Source organism: Vanessa cardui, chromosome 4 (genome assembly GCF_905220365.1).
Source record: "Vanessa cardui chromosome 4, ilVanCard2.1, whole genome shotgun sequence".
Taxonomy (NCBI): Eukaryota; Metazoa; Arthropoda; class Insecta; order Lepidoptera; family Nymphalidae; genus Vanessa; species Vanessa cardui.
The window spans coordinates 2,253,321-2,273,726 of NC_061126.1; the positions used below are offsets into that span (position 1 = coordinate 2,253,321).

Below are 20,406 nucleotides of genomic sequence, written 5' to 3' on the forward strand. Positions count from 1 at the left end.
AACAGGAAAACATTATTTCAAGATAATTCTGCCACGTGTGTTGCCAACCAACTCTCATTGGAGCAGCCCGATAGCTGTAAACCTTCTATTCATAGAGAAGCGTCAGCCCAGCAGTGGGACATTAAGAATACCGTTTGAGTAGCTAATTTCCACTCGGATTTTTGTTAAAAATAACATTCCAATTCAATTTTTTAATTACGTAACGGCCAAATCTTTATCTTTTGACTATTCTTGTCTGCAGTGACATAATAGCACGGCTCTTCAAATTTTGACATTTGACAATATATATCTATATACTTATATCTCGAAAATTAGTCATTTGTTTTGTTAGGTAGTACGATTGCGTGCTTACATTTGAAAATAAATCTTGTATTTAAAGCAACAATGTTCATTTCCGTTTCTTTTCGCGTTGTCTATTATACCGTTTATAAGATTGTGTTGAAGCTTAGTACTATCAACATACAGTAGGTGCGGAAACGTATCCCCAGGCTTAACATTAAACATATTTAAAGTGTAATGTCTGTTTTGAAATGCAATGTCATAATAAAAAGGAAATCTATGTATATTTCATTTAAATTAAATAATGCTGTAGCTTTAATAATATTATCTTAATTTTTTTTTTATTGGTTTTAATTTTTTTTATTTATTAAAAACCATGAAATTACAATACGCATACATATTTCAAAATAGTCAAATATAATAAACATTTTTCGTAGTAAAATATTTTCAATTAGAACAGAAGCTTGATTCACACGATATTCAAAGTCTAAACGAATTCGTTTAATTATCTTATTGTCTTGACGGCTTTTTATTTGTTTTAATTGCACCTTTGATGTACCGGACAGCTTACTTAAGGATGCATATTTATGGCATATTAGTCTGTTACAATACATTTTCACGCTTCGGAAAACAGTAAATCATCCTTGTCTTTTTTTTCATCTTATAAATTGATCCTCCCAAAATCAAACACATCTGTATAAGAGCACAACGCAGACACGTGTGTGCAATGTGCATGATTACATCTCGCTGAAGGATTTCTCGCTGAAGAAAGCCGTAGTTGTATCTTTACGGCCTAAATTAGTCAGGATTATCACAGTAACTGTATCGGATAATCATACAGATGACATACTATTTCCGTACATACTACCAATATAAAGTAAAAATAATTAACTTGCAATACCAATAATTCATTTAATACTATGAAAATATTATTTTCATAGTATTGAAGTAGAAGTCGGTTTGCTTTAGGTTCTAGTTTTTAACCAGAGTTTTAGGATTAAGGAACCCTTATAGTTTTGTCATGTCTGTCCGTCTGTCTGTCCTGGCTCGAAAATTGGTGGAGAGATGTATACTAATAATCCAAAAATTGTTTTTTTAAACTATCGAAAAATAATTATTTACAGCGAAAAGTTAATTCGAAAAAAAAATCGACTTATCCCATCGTGTGGGGTATCGTTAAAAAAGTATATAAACCATGTGGATCAAACCCCCCAGTCTCGAGATATACTAATACAAAGTTACAATTAGAGCCCCCCCCCTGAAATTTTGAAATACTATTACAATAATTCTGAAATAAAATGTGCTGAATACCTCCAAGTAAGTAATTTCAACGAAAACTGTAACTACCTACAAACTATGAAAATAAGTAGGAATGTTACATACCTACATACAAAAGTGGGTCAGAGTGGTTTTATAGTGATAGTGCCACACTGCATACCTCTCGGCTGCAGTCGAATGGGCCGGCACGACCGGGGAAGTACCACTCTCTCACTTAAAATCGGCGTAAAATGGTAGCTATGCTACCGCGTTTTGTTCGGTAAGTGAGAGTTCCGGACGCGCGATCCCTCTCCCCCCAAAACATGGTTGTGCAGAATTTGGTAGAAATAGAGATTGCTAAATTTCCATTTTATGGCCCATGGCTACGGAACCATTTCGTGTGCGTGTCCGACACGCTCTTGGTCGGTATTTTTTTTTATATAATAAATATTTTTTGTCTCTGCATATATGTGAAGTATCTTTTTAAACAAACATCGCTTTTATAAGGTCGATTGGAAAGTGTTACACTCGAGTAAAACTTTTTTTATTATAATTTGACTTGAACCCCATTGAACACGATCGCATTCGTGATTCAAATATAAAGCCAAAAGTAAAGCCTACTTGAATGAACAGTCGAGTAGGCTTCAAAACGTACTTTTGAAATGATAATTTTTTTGTCAGGGCCGTTCTGCGTGATGCTATCCGTTCTGAAAATGGATTGCAGTGTGATTCTCATAGTAAGGCTCCCTTATCTCAAATTTTTTTTATGGAATTGGTTGGCGGACGAGCATATGGGCCACCTGATGCTAAGTGGTCACCATCACCCATAGACAATGACGCTGTAGGAAATATTAACTATTCCTTAAATCGTCAATGTGCCACCAACCTTGGGAACTAAGATGCTATGTCCCTTGTGCCTGTGGTTATACTGGCTCACTCACCCTTCAAACCGGAATACAACAATACTGAGTACTGTTGTTTAGCGGTAGAATATCTGATGAGTGGGTGGTACCTACCCAGGCGGGCTTGCACAAAGCCCTACCACCCAAACAATGTAGATCATTCATCTTTGCGAGTATTTGTTTATTTTTTATTTAATCCAATGGTCGTAATCAGTATTGACCTCAATCAGATTTTGTATTGACCTTAACTAATTCTATAGTATGTTCTGATTGTGATCACTGAAGCGGAACTGTGTTTTATGGATACATTTGTCAATGTGAAAATCCACTCATTTTCTATTGACGTTCCACTCGACTTAACATTGATCTAACTTACCATTGAAGTTGTTAGGAAATTAATTTAATCGATTATTATCGCTTTTATAGCCTTGAGAATGAGGAAAGAATACAAAAATAAAATGTATGTTGGAATAGTTTTCTCCTTAAGATAATTAGTCGATAAATTTTGTAAGACTTAGCAAACTGGTTCCGGTGTTGCTCCGACTTAAATACGATGTTTTTTTTATTTTTTTTTTTGTATGATGTACCAAGACTTTGTGTGCAGTTATTTATTTATTTTACTACATCACCAAACATCACACCACACACACCACCACAAATACAAAAATACACAATAAACTGAAAGTTGACTTAGGTAATTATTATAATTTTTTTACAGGAGTTCTAATATGACTTGAAATATGAGTGAATACATTTAAAAGTTATTTGATAAAATAAAATATTATAAAATTATTAAAAATAATGAGATAATAGGAAAACAGTCTAAATACAGTTTGTCGAAATATTAAAAATAAGTTAAATAAAATAAACTATTATGAATTTAAATACACTGTGAGATTTTGTAAAATGTCATTATTGAAATACAAAATTTTAATTATATGTAACCAGGATGACAATTAAGAGTTAATATATTATTATTGGCTATGAATCATTATTTACTAGCGACCTGCCCCTTCTCTCTTCTCCGCACGGGTGCAATACAGATATTAATATACTACAGAATTTGTTTGTTTACGACATCACATTACAAACTTCTAAAAACATTAATGTTTCGTTACTATATTGTCCATGGACACATATGTATATAAATAACCTTCCTTTCGAATCACTCTATCTATAAAATAAACCGATATATGGACAGAGAGAGAGAGACTTTGTTATTTACTATTTGTGCAGTATTGTATTTTCTTTAACTGATATTTGTTACCAAAAACATTATGAAATATTAATTCCGAAGATATTGTCAGGGCTACTTGCAAAGTTATTTATAGTACGAAGAATAAGCAGATGTTGCGAGACAAGGGATCGGACTCAAGCGAAGATTAAAGAATGTAGCTGTTATCTGAAAATCGAATATTTAATAAATATAATTTGATTCTTGTCTCATATTGTAAAAATAGTGAAGATGCGACTCGATGTGGTGATAACTTGAGTTCCGTTTGTTTGACACACTTGGCAAGAAATAGAAATGAAAATATTATCAGCTCGAGTGTTCTAATCTATACTTCTAATAAATCTGTAGGGAGGTCAATTCTGTACATGAAATATTTTTCCAAAATAACTATCAGAGTTTGAAAAGGGGTCGATACTGATGGCAAAAATGCAATCAGTAAAATTTTTGTCTGTCTGTCTGTCTGTCCGTATAACCGCTATAGAAACAAAAACTACTCGACGGATTTTAACGAAACTTGGTACAATTATTTTTCATACCCCTGAGCTGGTTATAGTATACTTTTTATCACGCTACAGTCAATAGGAGCAGAGCAGTGAAGGGAAATGTCGGGAAAACGGGAGAAGTTACTGCATATTTTAAGCTTCCGTCGCGTGTACAACCTTAATGGTTAAAGCTACATATAAATTGTGTATTACGGAAATGTTCTCCTTAAAATTACACAAAAAATATCCTATAACAGCCTTTGTCTATCTTTTATGGTTGACTCACAATAACACGTGTCACTCCCAATAGCTTAGTAGTTCGAAGCTTTCTGATTATATTTGTCTATTCCTGCGTTTATAACACTCTCAATCATCCCAAATTAAAAAAAAGTTAACAGTGTTAACTATTCCATAAAAAAGAAGCATAGAAATCGGTATTGAAACACCAAAGTTATACATGAAATACGCTAATAATAAAGCTATCGCACGTGAATACTAAATCTATACTACTATATAAATCTCTAGAGTCTGTCTGTACACTTATTTTTGTCGTAATTCGTCATAAGTATTCTTTTTATGATTGACTGACATAATTTTTCCATTTTTGACATTTTTGTCTGTCTGTATGTTCTGTTATAACTCGAGAACAGATGCACCGTGCATCGTTTTAAAAATTGGTATACAGGAAAAACATGTGCTTGCGCAAATGATAGGCTATCTATATACAAAAGTGGATGTGTTTGTATGTGTGTCATCGATAAACTCAGAAACTATTTGATCGATCATTAAAATTAAATAAATAAAGAGATTATGCTATCCCCATTGATGTAACTCGCCACCAGGTAGGGCTGCGATATAAATAAATCTCCACCGTTCAACCGATTGTCATGAAAATGACATACGTACAAGTATTTTTTCACGGAGAAAGTGATTATTTCATCCGTATCATTAAAAATAACCATCAGATGGCCCTTACGAGTATCATGGTGGATTTCTATGCCGATTAACCGATAAGTATAAAATATGAAATAAAAAATTAAAATCATTGATCATCATTGAATCAAATATTTTATATAAATAGAAACCACCATGCCATTTAAGGAACAAAAGATCGGAACATCAACAATATATGCGCACCGTCATCCAAAAGAGCTACGGAAACAACACACCCACAAGAAATACGTTTAGAAATAAATAGAATGCGAATTTCTACTTTGAGAGTTGCTAAAACTGTTAGTCAACGTAATGATCAAGTTCCAGATCTTCGAACAAGCATCTTCATCAAGATATACTGAAAAACCTGACGAGCGAGCCCAATGACTGGATGATCAACGATTAAAATAGACTAAATCAAGAACTAGAACCAATCTCCATAAATCCCGATGTGATCATTGGTTCAACAAATATAGTATGCCCATATTAACGAGGTATTGTTATCACTAAGCAACACAAAAACAATCAAGGTGTCGCTGAAACACATCAATCGTATGACAATTATTACGATTATCTAATTATGTTAATGCGAGCAGAAGATAGATATCATCACGGACTGTATCAAAATATTCTCACGACAGGCGCTGTGACATCGAAGAGTTATTTGTATGGATTTTTTTTGCGTATCGTATAATGATTAGAGATAATCAATTTAACTATATTCTGAAGTGTCGTCAACTGTTTTAACAATTCATTGTTGACATGTACGCTATGGCCGAGAACGAACGATTAAACTACATTCGATAAAACTAATCAAAACTCTGAGCCAAAGGGTACATTTATTTACGAGATACAATATCGAATGATAAAGTAGGTGCTGATAGTGGACAAAGATCTTCGTACAGTGGAAGTCCAAGATATATGCACGAATATGCTCAGGATGCTTTGACGTACGTTCGCAAGTATTGCCAAGGTTATAGATGTAATAACATCGATATTCGATCGATACATCGATACTATAGAACCGGATAAAAGAGGACGTGTTGGTTTGATGCAAACTTTTACAGGCTATAGAAATTTAATTAAAAATTTCATCGTACCTGTATAACATCGTATAAGTTTATGGGTGTTATGACCAATCTGCAGCCTATCGAGAAAATCATTGAAGAAGATGAAATAGATGACGAATATTAAATATTTGTTTAAGAATTTGATTAGATCTCGCATGTTTTATTCTCTTTGTTTCTTTATTATCTGTACATTGTAATTAATTACAAAATGAAAAATTTTAAATTTATTTTGCTGCGACTAATGCCCAGCGAAGCGGGCGGGTATAGCTAGTGCACTAATAAGTTGAGTGCTCTTATTCTTTCAAAGATACTATTAGAAATGTTTTTGTTTTAAGTTGCTTCAATGCTGCTTGATACAAAGTCTTAAATACATATCATGACCATTAAATAAGTGCAGAATATCTAAGCTTGTAACTGATTGTGTAATTTTTTTTTTCACAGTATCTGATTATTATAAAATAACATTATTAATAATTTTTGAATTGCGATTCGTCTAGATATGCTGATTTTTCACTCTTCGTCAATGCTTTCAATACATTTATTTTCTCATTACAGTTATTAAATACGGGATATTAATGTTTTTTTTATTTAGTTTGGTCAAGCTCGATATTTCGACATTATCTACGAATGTCTTATTCACGAGAATTCAAGCTTGTCGTTTGTCCATACAAACGCCAAGCGAGTAAGTATTCCGATGATCAGGCCGACCTGGACTCGCTGTTGTCCAGGTCGGCCTGATCATCGGAATACTTACTAAAAAAACAGCGGTACCCTCTCCGTTTCACGTAATCGGCGGGCATTACGCACTCCTAATTTGAATACCATAACTGTAGGTCTTCATTAAATTAACTCCATATATATTTTTTTTTATACTTCATTGAGATATACGTTATTTTAATAATCATCAATAACCATGTTTTAAATTTACCGGGCGTTTTTTCTTTTCAATGCAGCTTAAATGTATTTCAAATTTCATTTCGAATCTATGAACTAGTTTATTTGAATTCGTCTTTGATACAATATTATTAAGGGTGGTGAGTGCCACGTGGCCCTCTTCATTAAGACAAATATTTATTATGATATCTTATTCGCTCGTTAAAATTGCATTCAAAGCCATTTCCTGCTGAGTTATTTGCAATTTAATTTCAAGTTTCATCTTTACAAAAGCAGACATAGAGGTTTTAAACGAGCATATTTTTTAATGAGAAATATGCAATCAAATATTAAAATACAATAAGTTACACCATCTTACAATAAAAAATAAAAGCCAGACAATTTCTAAATTTATTTATTTAGATCAATGTTATTATTACGATATAATACAGACTTCATTGTATTGAAATGGCCTAGTGGTTAGAACAAAAGCATTACAAAAAAATATATAACTAAATTTTCATCAATTTTATTTATGTTTATAATTCATCTCTTGCTCGGTGAAGAAAACAAATCCTAAGGAAACTGGTTGTGTCTAATTTCAATGTAATTCTGACACATTCGGTAACGCGCATTGGAGTAGAGTATCGGATTAAGCTGTAAGCCTTCTCCTTAAAGGCACAGGCTGCCTTAGCAGTGATTAGCAGTGAGACATTTAGAGATTGTCACTTGTCACTGTGCTAATATAATAATAATAATAAAAAAACTTTATTGACTTAAGGATTGCATAACAAACAAGTTGCAAGGGCCCCTGTACTAGGTGCAAACCCGTATTACTGGGTGACCCGCTCATCCACCAAGACAACTAGAAAGTCAACAATGACTTTGTTACACAGATTTATAGTAATATCTTAACAAGAAATGTGAACAATTTTATAAAATAACTAGAAAAGTGTGTGTGTGTTTGTGTGTGTGTGTCTGTGTGTGTGTGTGTGTGTGTGTGTGAAATAATAAGATTTGTCGAAATCAAATTTAAGTGGAAAGGGAGGAGAAAGGGTCGTGAAAACTATACCCATCATCAACTTAACAACTGCGGTTATTCCTCACTCACTATTCTTCAGATTAAAAACGCTTGTTAGTTGGTATTCACAAACCAACTTTTATTATAGAGAAAGCGATCATACTCAATAAATGCCTTTGCATTTATTGAGTATGATGTAATGCAAGTTCGGTAATTCTGATCCAATGATTAGGCAGTCTTTTTATGGACAACATCCGTCGAAAACGAAAAATAAAAACTCGATAAAACGAGAACAGTGAAAAAGTGAAATAAATAAACAATAATGATACATTAACAACATTACAGATGAAATGCGTGCATACAAAAAGATACATAGAAAAACAAATAACTTGTCTTATAGAATTAGGGATAAATTTTTGTGAATAACAAAATATATATAATATATAATTAGATAATTCTTTTTTTTTCTTTTTACGTCTTTTGTATGCACTTTTGTCATCTACAGTGGATATTATTAAGGGATAATTACCAAAATTTTAGATGTAAATTTTATTTTACCGATTACTTAATAATAATAATACTTCAGTCCATGACAATCATTTATGATAAGGATTAATACAAAAATTGAAATACAGATTTTTTTTAATGAAAATTGTTATCTTATCTATTCAAGATTGATGATGTATCGTTATGTCGTTGATAGTCTAAATATTACTATATTTTAGGTCTTTAAATCTTACGCTTAAGGATTATACATTATCTCCAACTTTGTAAAAAAGATGATGACCGATTTTGGTCAAGTGATCCATACTTAATGCACAATTTTTGGGTAAATGTTTTTCTAATTTCGTTCTAGGCAAGGTGTTCTTTTCATTATTTCCTCTAATAAATTGATGGGTGGCAGGTGTTTTTCGAAGTGTTCGAATGTAAATAGTCCTAGCTTCCAAGCTTTAAGCTAGTGAGAAGTTCTATACAGAAAATTTCAATAGCCTTTTAATGTCAATTTTTAATCATCACTGTTGTGGAACATAGTAGATAATTCAGATAGGCAAAGTTCTGTGACTGTTGATGTAGAAAACCTGAGAAAAAGCTATCTCTTCTAAATTTTTAGAACGCAATATATTCATACTATTAAAGAATATACAAGGTGCCTACAGCAAAATTATCGAAGTGTGGTATACGGTAGGAAGTAGTTTGTAATAGGTCATGACAATAGTACTTATGACAGGTTGCTTGTTTTATTTATTTATATTAATTATCTTTACTTTATACTGGTCGGCTTCCAGGTAGAATATATTAAATACATATGTAATTGCAATTAAGTATCATATTTTGTATTTTAAATATTGGAAAAGTTAAACTAATGAGTTACTTGACGGTTTTTCTCGGTAGAATTTAAATTCCGAACCGGTGTTAAATGAATATTCAAAAGTTCTTGTAAAAACCTACCTAAACAAAGTATACTCTGATTTTGATTTTATTAAATATATTTTTATTAGTATTTAAGCACGAGAATATATAAAAATAATATTTAAATGGAACAATATTTTTGTTTTCAAAAAGGTTTATTATGATAGCAATTATGATATAGAAATGCAAAAACTACGTTTTAATTAAAATTATAAAACACTTTTATATTACTAAAGTAAATTAAATACAAATAATGTTGAGTTTTCTATTAGTTATTTTTCGTATCGATTCTATCATTTGCTACTTCCATTGCAATTTAAAACAACAGACCTATATTTTGTTTCAACAAAAAACAGACACGTGACTAATTTTGTAAGTTTTCTTTTATTCATCATGACATCTGTACATATAATAAAACTGGAGTGTCTGTTTGTACCTCCTCTCCCTTTAAGGAGAAGGTTTGGAACATATTCCACCACGCTGTTCCAATGCAGCTTGGTGGAATACACATGTGGCAGAATTTCTATGAAATTTGTCACATGCAGGTTTCCTCACGATGTTTGCCTTCACCGCTGAGCACGAGATGAATTATAAAGACAAATTAAGCACATGAATCAGCGGTGCTTGCCTGGGTTTGAACCCGCAATCATCGGTTAAGATGCACGCGTTCTAACCACTGGGCCATCTCGACTCTTCATATTTTTTTTGACTGATTGTTCCGGGTAATCTCTGCAACGGCTGGTCCGATTTTGACGGGACTTTCACTGGCAGACAACTGATATAATATGGAGTAACTTAGGCTACAATAATATTTTTTTTGTTCAATTCAAATTCGTACAAGGTCGTTAGCAGAGCTTGTTATGTTGTTTATTATAATAAGCTTATATTCAACAAACATAACACACAAATAAAAGGTATACTACAGACACAAAAGACATAATATGTAAGGAAGTGTTAATATTTGTTTGAGAGATAATTTCTGCAGGAGATTGTCACCAACTATCTTGAATTGGCCCATTTACAAGGCGAATTACATAATAAATTAAATGTACAATAAATAAAGAATATCACATAATCAAATATTATTTCATTTCAGATCAAACCTGACGAGCAATACCGGTTTTCAATCCACTTTGAGCATAGATTCAAAGGATATTGTGAGCACTGAAAAGGCGTACAACCCCTTCGAACACAGACAAGTGGAACATCCAAATTCGTAAGTATTTGCACATAAATATACACAAGCACCTATCCAAAAATGTACTGCAATAAACATACTGTAAATTTACTGTAAATTGCTTACAGTTTTATTGTTGTGTTTGGGTTTAAGAGTGATTGAGCCAGTTTAACTACAGAATGACGGGACATAATATCTTAGTTCCAAAGTTTAATAGCACATTGCCAATCAATACTACTATATAATAGAAGTTTTAGTGCTACCAACAGGACAAAAATTACTGTCACAAATATGACGTCGACCTCCCGCTTTTTCAGGAAAGCGATTTTTAACTTTCATCTTTGCAATGCTCAGACCCCAAATACAGTTTGTGTTAAGACTATTAGCGAGTTAAAATCTCGGTATTTAGAGAAAATATGAAAGTAACATTTTCATGGATGTGTGATATTTATATCATTTATTAGTAGTCGCTTGCGGCTTCACTCGCGTTTTTGGGTATCGGTTCTCATGTGGTAGTGGAAAAAGTGGCCTATGTCCTTTCTTGGAGTTTAGGCTCACTTCATACCAAATTTCTTTTTCAAATTCGGTTTAACGGTTTTATCGTGAAAGAGTGACTCAGCCAGACAGAGCTAGTTTCACAAATATAATATGACTATAGATAGCTATAGTATAGAACCAAAAACTCATTTTGGCCAAAAATGATGCATGGGGGATGTTGACGTATCGTAGAAAAGACTTATAAAAATAAGATTGATGAACACGAAGAATAACAATAATAGGAATCTTCTCATTAATGCTTAACCTAGTATAACACAAACATCGAAGTACACACATTCGTTTTAAGTTGAATTATACGAGTAAATGTAATTGTTAGTATTATAAAGTGTGACGATCAATCCAAGATTTAGAGCTTTATTTTATTACTTAATACAAACATAAACAAACATTCAACATTTATAGGACGAGGGGGTTTATGAGAGGACGTCGTAAATTGTATTAAGAAGCTTAGGATAGTCGAAGAGAATAATATATTTGATTATAATATCGATTATTTCTTGAAAGTGACATTAAGATATTGTGATCGATTTTGAAAAATCCATTAAATAGTCATTCTTATATGTTGCCATTTTAAATAAATCATTTCTGTCTCCAATGAATTTGTATTCGTATTTACTGAGTTTGATTTTTGTGTAGATAGTCAAATTGTTATCTATAATTGATAATACTCGTATCATATGTTAGACTGTCCAGATGGCTTAGTGGGTTGTAAAATGGCTCAGATCCCGAAGTTGTCATGTCATGTTGATGTAATCTCGATGTGTCAGTACGTATTGAAGTGCATGTTATGGAAAAATACGATTACTTTCATATTATAATGAAATCAATCATATTTGTCTATCGATATAAAACAGGCCACATAACACCTGTGATTTGAACTTTGGAATATCATTCGAAGAGTTGGATAAATATTTCACCATTTTTTCTAATACCATTGATTGAAATATCAATGCCTATCGATTTAAAATTAATAATAAACATTAAAATAAATGAATTCTCTGAAAAACTTTTTAAATTTGTAATCAAAGCATAATTTATTGAATAAATATTGTTTTAATTATTCACTAACATTTTTGGTGGTTTTCTTTGCACTCATAATTTGATGTTTAAATGGTATTGAAATATTTATATTATAGTTTTATATTCGTTTGATATTTAAATAGTGCTTATTGGTAAGGCTTTGTGTCACACTTGTATATCCTATCGCGAAGCAGCAATACTTTATATCTTTGTTCATTGGAAACACAAGGAATATATGAGAGATATTTTATAAAAAAAAACTACCATTTAATTATTTCGTGTTTACTGTATTGGAGAACATAATATTATCTAAATAAACATCAATAAATCGTCACCAATACTTTAAAACAATAACGCCTGAAAAAAATATTTAGCAATTTGATTATTACGAAACATTGCTTATTGTATATTATATTATTATGTATTATTTTTAATTATTCAATTAACAATTCCTCCCACGTAGGTTGTTGTATCATCATAAACTTAATTTTACAGTTGAGAGTTCTAATAAAAAATATTTCGAATATATAACCGGTTTCAGCACCTATGTATCTTTTTATTGCTATCCCCTTGTTTTCAAACTTCAAAAACTTAACAGATAATGTAAAAATTATAGCAATATGTCATCGCATACTGATCGTATTTTATCAAAAACATTCGTTGCTTAACAGTTGCAACAGCCATTAAACATAAAGTACGAAGTTATATTTATAATTACTAATATTGCTCAAGTGGCACGTTTCACGAATAAAACTTGTGAAAACACGTGTATCTAGTTGTTTTGTTAGCGTCTTAAGATAATTTTTAAGAAACACTACAACGTTCAGGAAGGTTTTGTAATTTAAAATTATATAAAATACGAAAAGTAAGGTCCAACGTATAGTACGTATATATTTCTGGAATATATGAAACTAACTATACCCGCCCGCTTCTCTGGACATTAATTTATTTCGCAGCCAAATTATTTTTTTTATCTTGTAATTATTTTTTGATTATTAAGAAGATATTTAAGAAGTATGTGAGTTCTAACAAAATTCTTATCAGTTATTTAAATTAAAATATTTATCTATTTCATCTTCTTCGATGATGTTCTCGATAGGCTGCAGATTTTTCGAGATACCCATAAAGTTATTTTCATGATCACATTTTCTTTTTATTGAATCTGGATGCAGATATGATTCATGAGAACATTTTCCTTGGTGTAAACTTGATATACAGTTGTTTATACCTAATTATTTGAATGTAATAATTAATATATTTATCCAGTTTTAAGAATTATCGAAGTTATTAGATTTACAACCTTATCCATACTTGTGAACATATGTCACAGCATCCTGAGCATATGTATGACTTGGACTTCCAGCGTATGAAGAAGTATTTGTTCAATATCAGCAGATACTTTATCACTCGATATTGTATCTCGTAAATGAATGTACTCTTTCGAAGTTTTGATTAGTTGTATCGAACAAAATAGTTTAATCGTTTATTCCCGACCTAAGCATACATATCAAGAATGAATTGTTGAAACAGTTGATGACATTTCAGAACGTCGTTAGACTGATTATATCTAATCATTATAAGATATGCATTAAATCCATACAACTAACTCTCTACGATGTCACAGAGCTTTTCGTGAGATTACTTTGATACAGTTCGAGATAATTTCCATCTGCTCGCAGAAACAGAATTAGATAATCGTAATAATCGTCATACGATCGGTGTGACTCAGCAAAACCTTGCTTGGTTTTGTCTCACTTAGTGATAGTAATATCTAATTTTGTTATTTCTGTACATGTACATCGACGTGTTAAATTGGCGAATATATTACGTCATAGTTATTACGTTTGTGTAATTATTCACATAGATCATATTCACATAAGAAATAAATATTACTTATTAGCAGCGTACCGATGCTATATCTAAGTTGTGTCGTACTATGCGCGTCGAAAAAAACAGTTGCTGACAGTCGGCTACTAAGTATTATACACGCACACTTGTAATGTATTATGACGTTTTGCGAGTGTCTTGCGTAGCTGTCACGTAAGGCAAGATAATAAAGTTGGTTCGTTTTATTTATTTTATTCTGCGACACCATATTTATACACATAAATGGTCAATATGAGTCTCAATAATAATGTATACACAGACATATTATATCAATAATATTTGTAAGATTATCTGTCTCGTAAAATTGTTCTTGCAGAAGACAGCCGTCCCGTTGCCATTTGTTTAATTCTTATTGTTACCTATCATTTTATTAGCGTTAAAACTTACCATTAAAACCTCATCTAAATTTCTTTCACCTTTTCAATACTGAAGCAAAAACTTATAACGTTAATTACACATTCTTTGAGAATTAAGGACAGTAAATGAAATTATGATAGGCGTCATTTACGAGAATGTTCAAAACCCACATGTGTATATATGAGTATTGACTCACTTTATAACATACAATAAAAACCTGACACAGTTAAAAAAATATATTTTTGGAGTCGACATGGCCCAGTGGTTAGAACGCGTGCATCTTAACCGATGATTTCGGGTTCAAACCCAGGCAAGCACCGCTGATTTATGTGCTTAATTTGTCTTTATAATTCATCTCGTGCTCAGCGGTGAAGGAAAACATCGTGAGGAAACCTGCATGTGACAAATTTCATAGAAATTCTGCCACATGTCTATTCCACCAACCCGCATTGGAACTGCGTGGTGGAATATGTTAAAAACCTTCTCCTCAAAGGGAGAGGAGGCCTTTAGCCCAGTAGTGGGAATTTACAGGCTGTTGTTGTTGTTGGTGTTGTTGTATGCTTTTTCGAAATTAACTTTAATTTAACATTTACTTTATAACAGAACAATTGGATCAACTCTACATCTTCTGAAGGCATGTTTGGGTTCAGGAATTCTTGCTATGCCATCGGCTTTTAAAAATGCCGGTCTCGCTACTGGTGTTCTGGGAACATTGATTGCTGGTCTGATTTGCACACATGCAGTTCAAATGGTGGTAAGTATTCAAGATATGTAATAAAATCATATGCGCAGTCAAAGAATATTGCCATAATTATATTTTTTACCGCTTTTTCTTTCAAAAGTCTTTTCGATCGTTTAATGCATTCAGTGTATCTCTTGATCGATGTAACTTTTTAATGTTGCCCAGAATTTGAATTAAGAATTTACAGCTTTATAATTATTAAAAGTAGAAAAAAAGGTGAATAAATAATGATTGAAATTAAAAATGGTCAATTTTCCATGATATAATACCCATCATATTAAAATCACGCGCCAAGACTATATCACCAAGATCTAGTAGTATTGTTGTATTCAGATTTGAAGGTTAAGTGAGCCAATGTAACTATTGGGGCATGGGACATGACATCTTCACAAGGTGACGTATTTACAATGCCGTACCTACATAAATATGTATTAATATTTTAAGGTTAAAACATCACAAGAAGTTTGCGTCGTAGCAAAAAAGCCGTCGATGAGTTTTGCTGAAACCTGCGGTGCTGCCTTTACTTACGGACCCAAGAAGTTGCAGCGTTGGGGAGGCTTTGTAAAGTGAGCCATATTGATAAAACTTTTCTTGTATTTCTTTATGAAAATTTACGTTGTTAACCCAGGTGTAAATAATAAGCACAAGTAGGAACTCATAAGGATGAGTAGTTTTACTTATTAAAATGTTTATTTTATCTTTGTTGCAGGACATTAATAGACTATTCCATGGCAGCAACATATATAAGCGTTCTGTGTGTGTACGTAGTCTTCATAGGATCATCTGTGAAGGAGGTAATATACAAACAACATTTATTTTAAAAAAATATATCTGAAACATGCAAGTTTCCTCGTATATCCTGAAACACTAAAAACTAAATAAGATGTAAAAACTACGCTGTTCATGCACGTTAAAAAATAGTTCTTACCCGAATTAGACTGCGATTTCGTTTTTCTGCATTCTACACTGAACTGTCTCAAAAATCATCCCATAACAATATACTACATTGCGTAAAAATATACATACTCTTATAATTCACGCACCTTTGCATACTGGACAGAGACAGGACAGTCACAGACCGCTATCACCTATTCTAGGCGATAGAGTATCTCAAAAATCGTTCTAACTGGTTTTATTTCGACTATGTCAGTATATTTATAAAGCCAATAGTCCTGACTGTTTATCAACGCACAGCCACTTGACTATGAAAAGCTGAGAGTTATATCAGTTTAATTTATATCGTAAACAACTTTGGAAATTTAAACTCTAAGAGGGGTGAGGAACGACTACATTACTACTTGATATCCTTATTCATCCTTACAAAATTATAACGAGTTGCTATTAATAATAAAAGATTTTTCTCAATTCCAGGTCATGGATGTATACTATCCACAATACCAGATCTCTATTCGGATGTATTGTATTCTGACGTTGGTACCACTGATACTAATATGTCAGATCAGAAACCTTAAATACTTGGTACCTTTTTCTGCAATGGCAAACTTCCTCATCGTGGTTGTATTTGCGGTGACAATGTACTATGTATTTGTTGATTTGCCACCTTTAAGCGACCGAGAGATGGTTGCTAGCGTATCCCAATGGCCCCTTTTCTTAAGGTAAACACATAGTTCTTAATAATTTTGTAACTCTGATATTATTTGGTGTCATTGCATAATCTAAACATACTTAATATCGAATAATCGTTTTACAGGATTATGTAAATATTATACTACGTGTTCTGAGATTTTTCCAAAAAAACTGGCAAAACATTTGATACTTAATCTTATCCACAATTTAAATTACAAAGTTGCATCACATGACATAACAAATACCAACTTTGTAATTTTTAATCGTCTGCACAATATTGCGGTTTTATTTAATTAGATATAAATGTATTCATTCAGAGAGCTGGTCTTATGTCACATAATATGGCATATAATGTGTAAACAAAAATTTGCTCTAGGACTATTGAATTTATTATAAAAATATTATTAGATAAAGAATAACAGAAGCTTTATATTTCAGCACAGTGATATTTGCAATGGAAGGTATTGGTGTGGTTATGCCAGTCGAAAATGAGATGGCAAAACCTCAGCATTTCTTGGGCTGTCCCGGCGTTCTGAACGTATCAATGTTGATTGTAATAACGCTGTATGGAGTTGTTGGCTTTTTCGGATATGTTCAATTTGGCGATGCTGTCAAAGGAAGCATTACGTTGAACTTACCAGAAGATCAATGGTACGGTTTATTAATATGGAAAAAAGCTGAAAACATTTAAATTGAAATTAAGTATTTATTGCTAATAGAATGGAAATAAGGTCATTTATATGTTTCCAATTCCTCGTTTATTTTTCTTTCGACTAAGGCTCGACTTTCATTTGTAACAAAGTTAAGGAAGTAAATAAGAAAAAACATAATTAGAGTCTCTTTTATTATCTTGACCCCCATCTATCTCTTTTACCCCCTCCCCTTTTAATCTTTTTGACCCCTGATTTAGCCAGGTAACCATTTACGATTTATTAACACATATTATCTTACATACAATTTCAAAATACTATAAATGAACTATGTAACTGATAATTAACGTTATTACTTTTCAGGGTAGCCCAAAGTGCTAAACTCTTAATGGCGGTGGTCATGTATTTCTCCTTTGCCTTACAATTCTACGTACCTATGGAGATGATAACAAGAGTTTTGCTGAAAAAATCTAAATTCGAAAATATTTTGCAAATCAGCATAAGAACAATTCTTGTAACAATATCTGGTGAGTATTTAAATCTAAAATTATAAATGACGTATAGAGAACGTAAGACGATTGTGAGCAAAAGTAGCCTCTATTACCTTTAAGGTGAAAATATGGCTCTTATTTCGCTACGCAAGTCAAATGCAGTTTGATGTTTGGATTATCAGATTGGAAGATTTCCATATGACACATGCAGTTTTCCTTACGTGATTTATTACATGATTTCCTTCATCGTCGAGCACGAGGTGAGACAAAAACAAATTAAGCACATGACAATGTTAGTTGGTTTGAAACCGAACAGCTACTGGGCTATCTTCGATTTAGGTTAAAAATATGACGATGAGATGAATAAAAATATGAGATATAATATCGAAAAATTGTTGATATAAACAGTACAAAAGCTTTAAATAGAAAACAATTTTTATCGATTTTATCAAAGTATTTTCGTATCATCTGCATGTCTGTGAATTCGAGCCCGACCATGTCAGGTTCATATTGTATTAATAAAACATAATACTGATGTCTTTAACAGTTTCGCAGATCATTTATTAAAATTATATCATTTGTTACAGTTGCATTTGCTGTTGCATTCCCTAATTTGGAACTGGTCATCAGTTTGGTTGGCGCCATATTTTTCTCTACTCTTGGTCTTCTGATTCCTGCTGTAATAAACACAGTCTACCTTTGGGATAGAGATATGGGAAAATTCAACTATGTCCTCATCAAAAATTGCATCATCATCATTATATCTATTATAGCTCTTGTATCCGGTTCATATATTTCAATAATCGGTATGATTCATGATTATGCAGGCAGCCCTCATGATAATTCAACCTTAACATATTAAGTTTGTAACTGTTGTTCAATTAGGAATCAAAATATATGTAATGAAATGATGTAAATTCAATAGACAATACTGACCATTTAAGTCTTTGAACTGTTGAGTTCAATTATTTTATTAATATTATTAAGTATTTATTTTAAATATAAAATGTACAGTAATTTTAAGCTTAGATTTAAATACATATTGTAATATATAATATAATATTAGCTTCTTTGTAAAGCAGTTATTGTTTTACAAAAGAAGCTTAAAAAGACACTTATTATAATATCATTGTTACTAAAAATAAATTAAAAAAAGTGAATTGTAAATAATTGTATTTTACTGCAATACTAATTGAAATTCACTTGAAATATGATGTGTTTTATTTATAAATAATAATAAAGGAGGCGAGAAAACTTAAAACGGTATTGAAGAATAATTTTAAAACTACTAATTAAATTATGTTTACTATTAACTTTTACAGCAAAGTAAAGTCTGTTTTAGAAGTAGATTGTTTGTCGCCTATGCTAACTACTGGTTTAGGCTTTATTACCTTGTTTGATAATATTATATTAGTTCTGAAATGCTCAAGTTAAGTCAATGACTCATCCATTGCCTCCCATTGTGCCCTTCGGTCTCTCCTTTCGAAGTCGTCATCATCCTGTTTTCTTCTAGGTTTTTTAAAATAAGTTGATTGAGTGATCAGATTTTGAAACTCGATTTTTCTGACTAACTTTACTAACTTTAAGTCATCAACATTTACCTTGTCCTTATTCTTCAAGTTAGTTCACCGTAAAAAAGACATACCGATTTACTGAAAACAATCGATGAAGAATAGAAGTCCATTAATGTGCGAGATAAATTAATTGTACTAAAAAACAAAATATATGATCATATTCTAAGTCTATATAACTAATTCATTACTCTGTTACAAAAAAAAATACTTGAGGGTAGGGCTTTGTACGAGCTCGTTTGGGTATAACCACAAACTCATCAAATATTCTGCCAAAAATAGCGATACCCAATTGTGTTCCGATTTAAAAGGTCATTGAACTACAGGCACAAGGGACATAACATCTCAGTTTCCAAAGTTCACGGTGCATTGTTGTAAAAAATAGAACAAAAAAGTAAATCAACGAATAATTACTTATTAACTAAAAAGTACACCACTTCAATTTGTTTCTTATAAAAGGGTTGCTGACTTATTTTTGTTGTTATTACTTACCGGTTGCTGAAAAAAAAACGGTAACTTAATTATATATCACGCGATTAAATTAATACAGATATATGTATCTTTAAACTTTGAACAGAATGCGTTTGGGAAAGAATAACGCATCGTTATATGCCGAGTACGTTAAGGATTTGACGGGCTAGACCCTTCACTATACAAATAAAAATCTTTTATGTTTTCATATACTTAGAAATTTATACAGTGAGTAACCACACCAGGGTAATACCACACGACAGCAAACATTCTTGGGAGTATATTTGTACACTTTAAGTTCACAAAGCTTAATACTGTGTAATTATCATTTTGGAGTTCCTGAGTCACATTTAATTGTATACTCAATACATTTTCGTTATTACTGTAGAGTCCTTTGGCATAGAACCACTCATAGAACTACTCATAGATATATA

General features: G+C 31.9%; 1 protein-coding gene across 2 annotated transcripts in view; it reads left to right on the top strand.

Moving 5' to 3' along the window:
* The window catches only part of LOC124544360 (proton-coupled amino acid transporter-like protein pathetic), a 37,302-nt gene extending 18,314 nt beyond the window's left edge, over positions 1-18,988 (top strand). The window contains exons 3-10 of one of the 2 annotated variants that reach the window (XM_047122877.1): positions 10,558-10,677; positions 15,064-15,214; positions 15,647-15,768; positions 15,912-15,996; positions 16,574-16,818; positions 17,228-17,440; positions 17,803-17,966; positions 18,518-18,986. In XM_047122877.1, coding sequence (XP_046978833.1) covers positions 10,558-10,677; positions 15,064-15,214; positions 15,647-15,768; positions 15,912-15,996; positions 16,574-16,818; positions 17,228-17,440; positions 17,803-17,966; positions 18,518-18,792 — 1,375 coding nt within the window. In that variant the 3' untranslated portion in view covers positions 18,793-18,986. Of the gene's footprint in view, positions 1-10,557; positions 10,678-15,063; positions 15,215-15,646; positions 15,769-15,911; positions 15,997-16,573; positions 16,819-17,227; positions 17,441-17,802; positions 17,967-18,517 lie in introns of both variants that reach the window. The other variant, XM_047122876.1, reaches the window with a different exon arrangement.
* Positions 18,989-20,406: the final 1,418 nt, after the last annotated feature.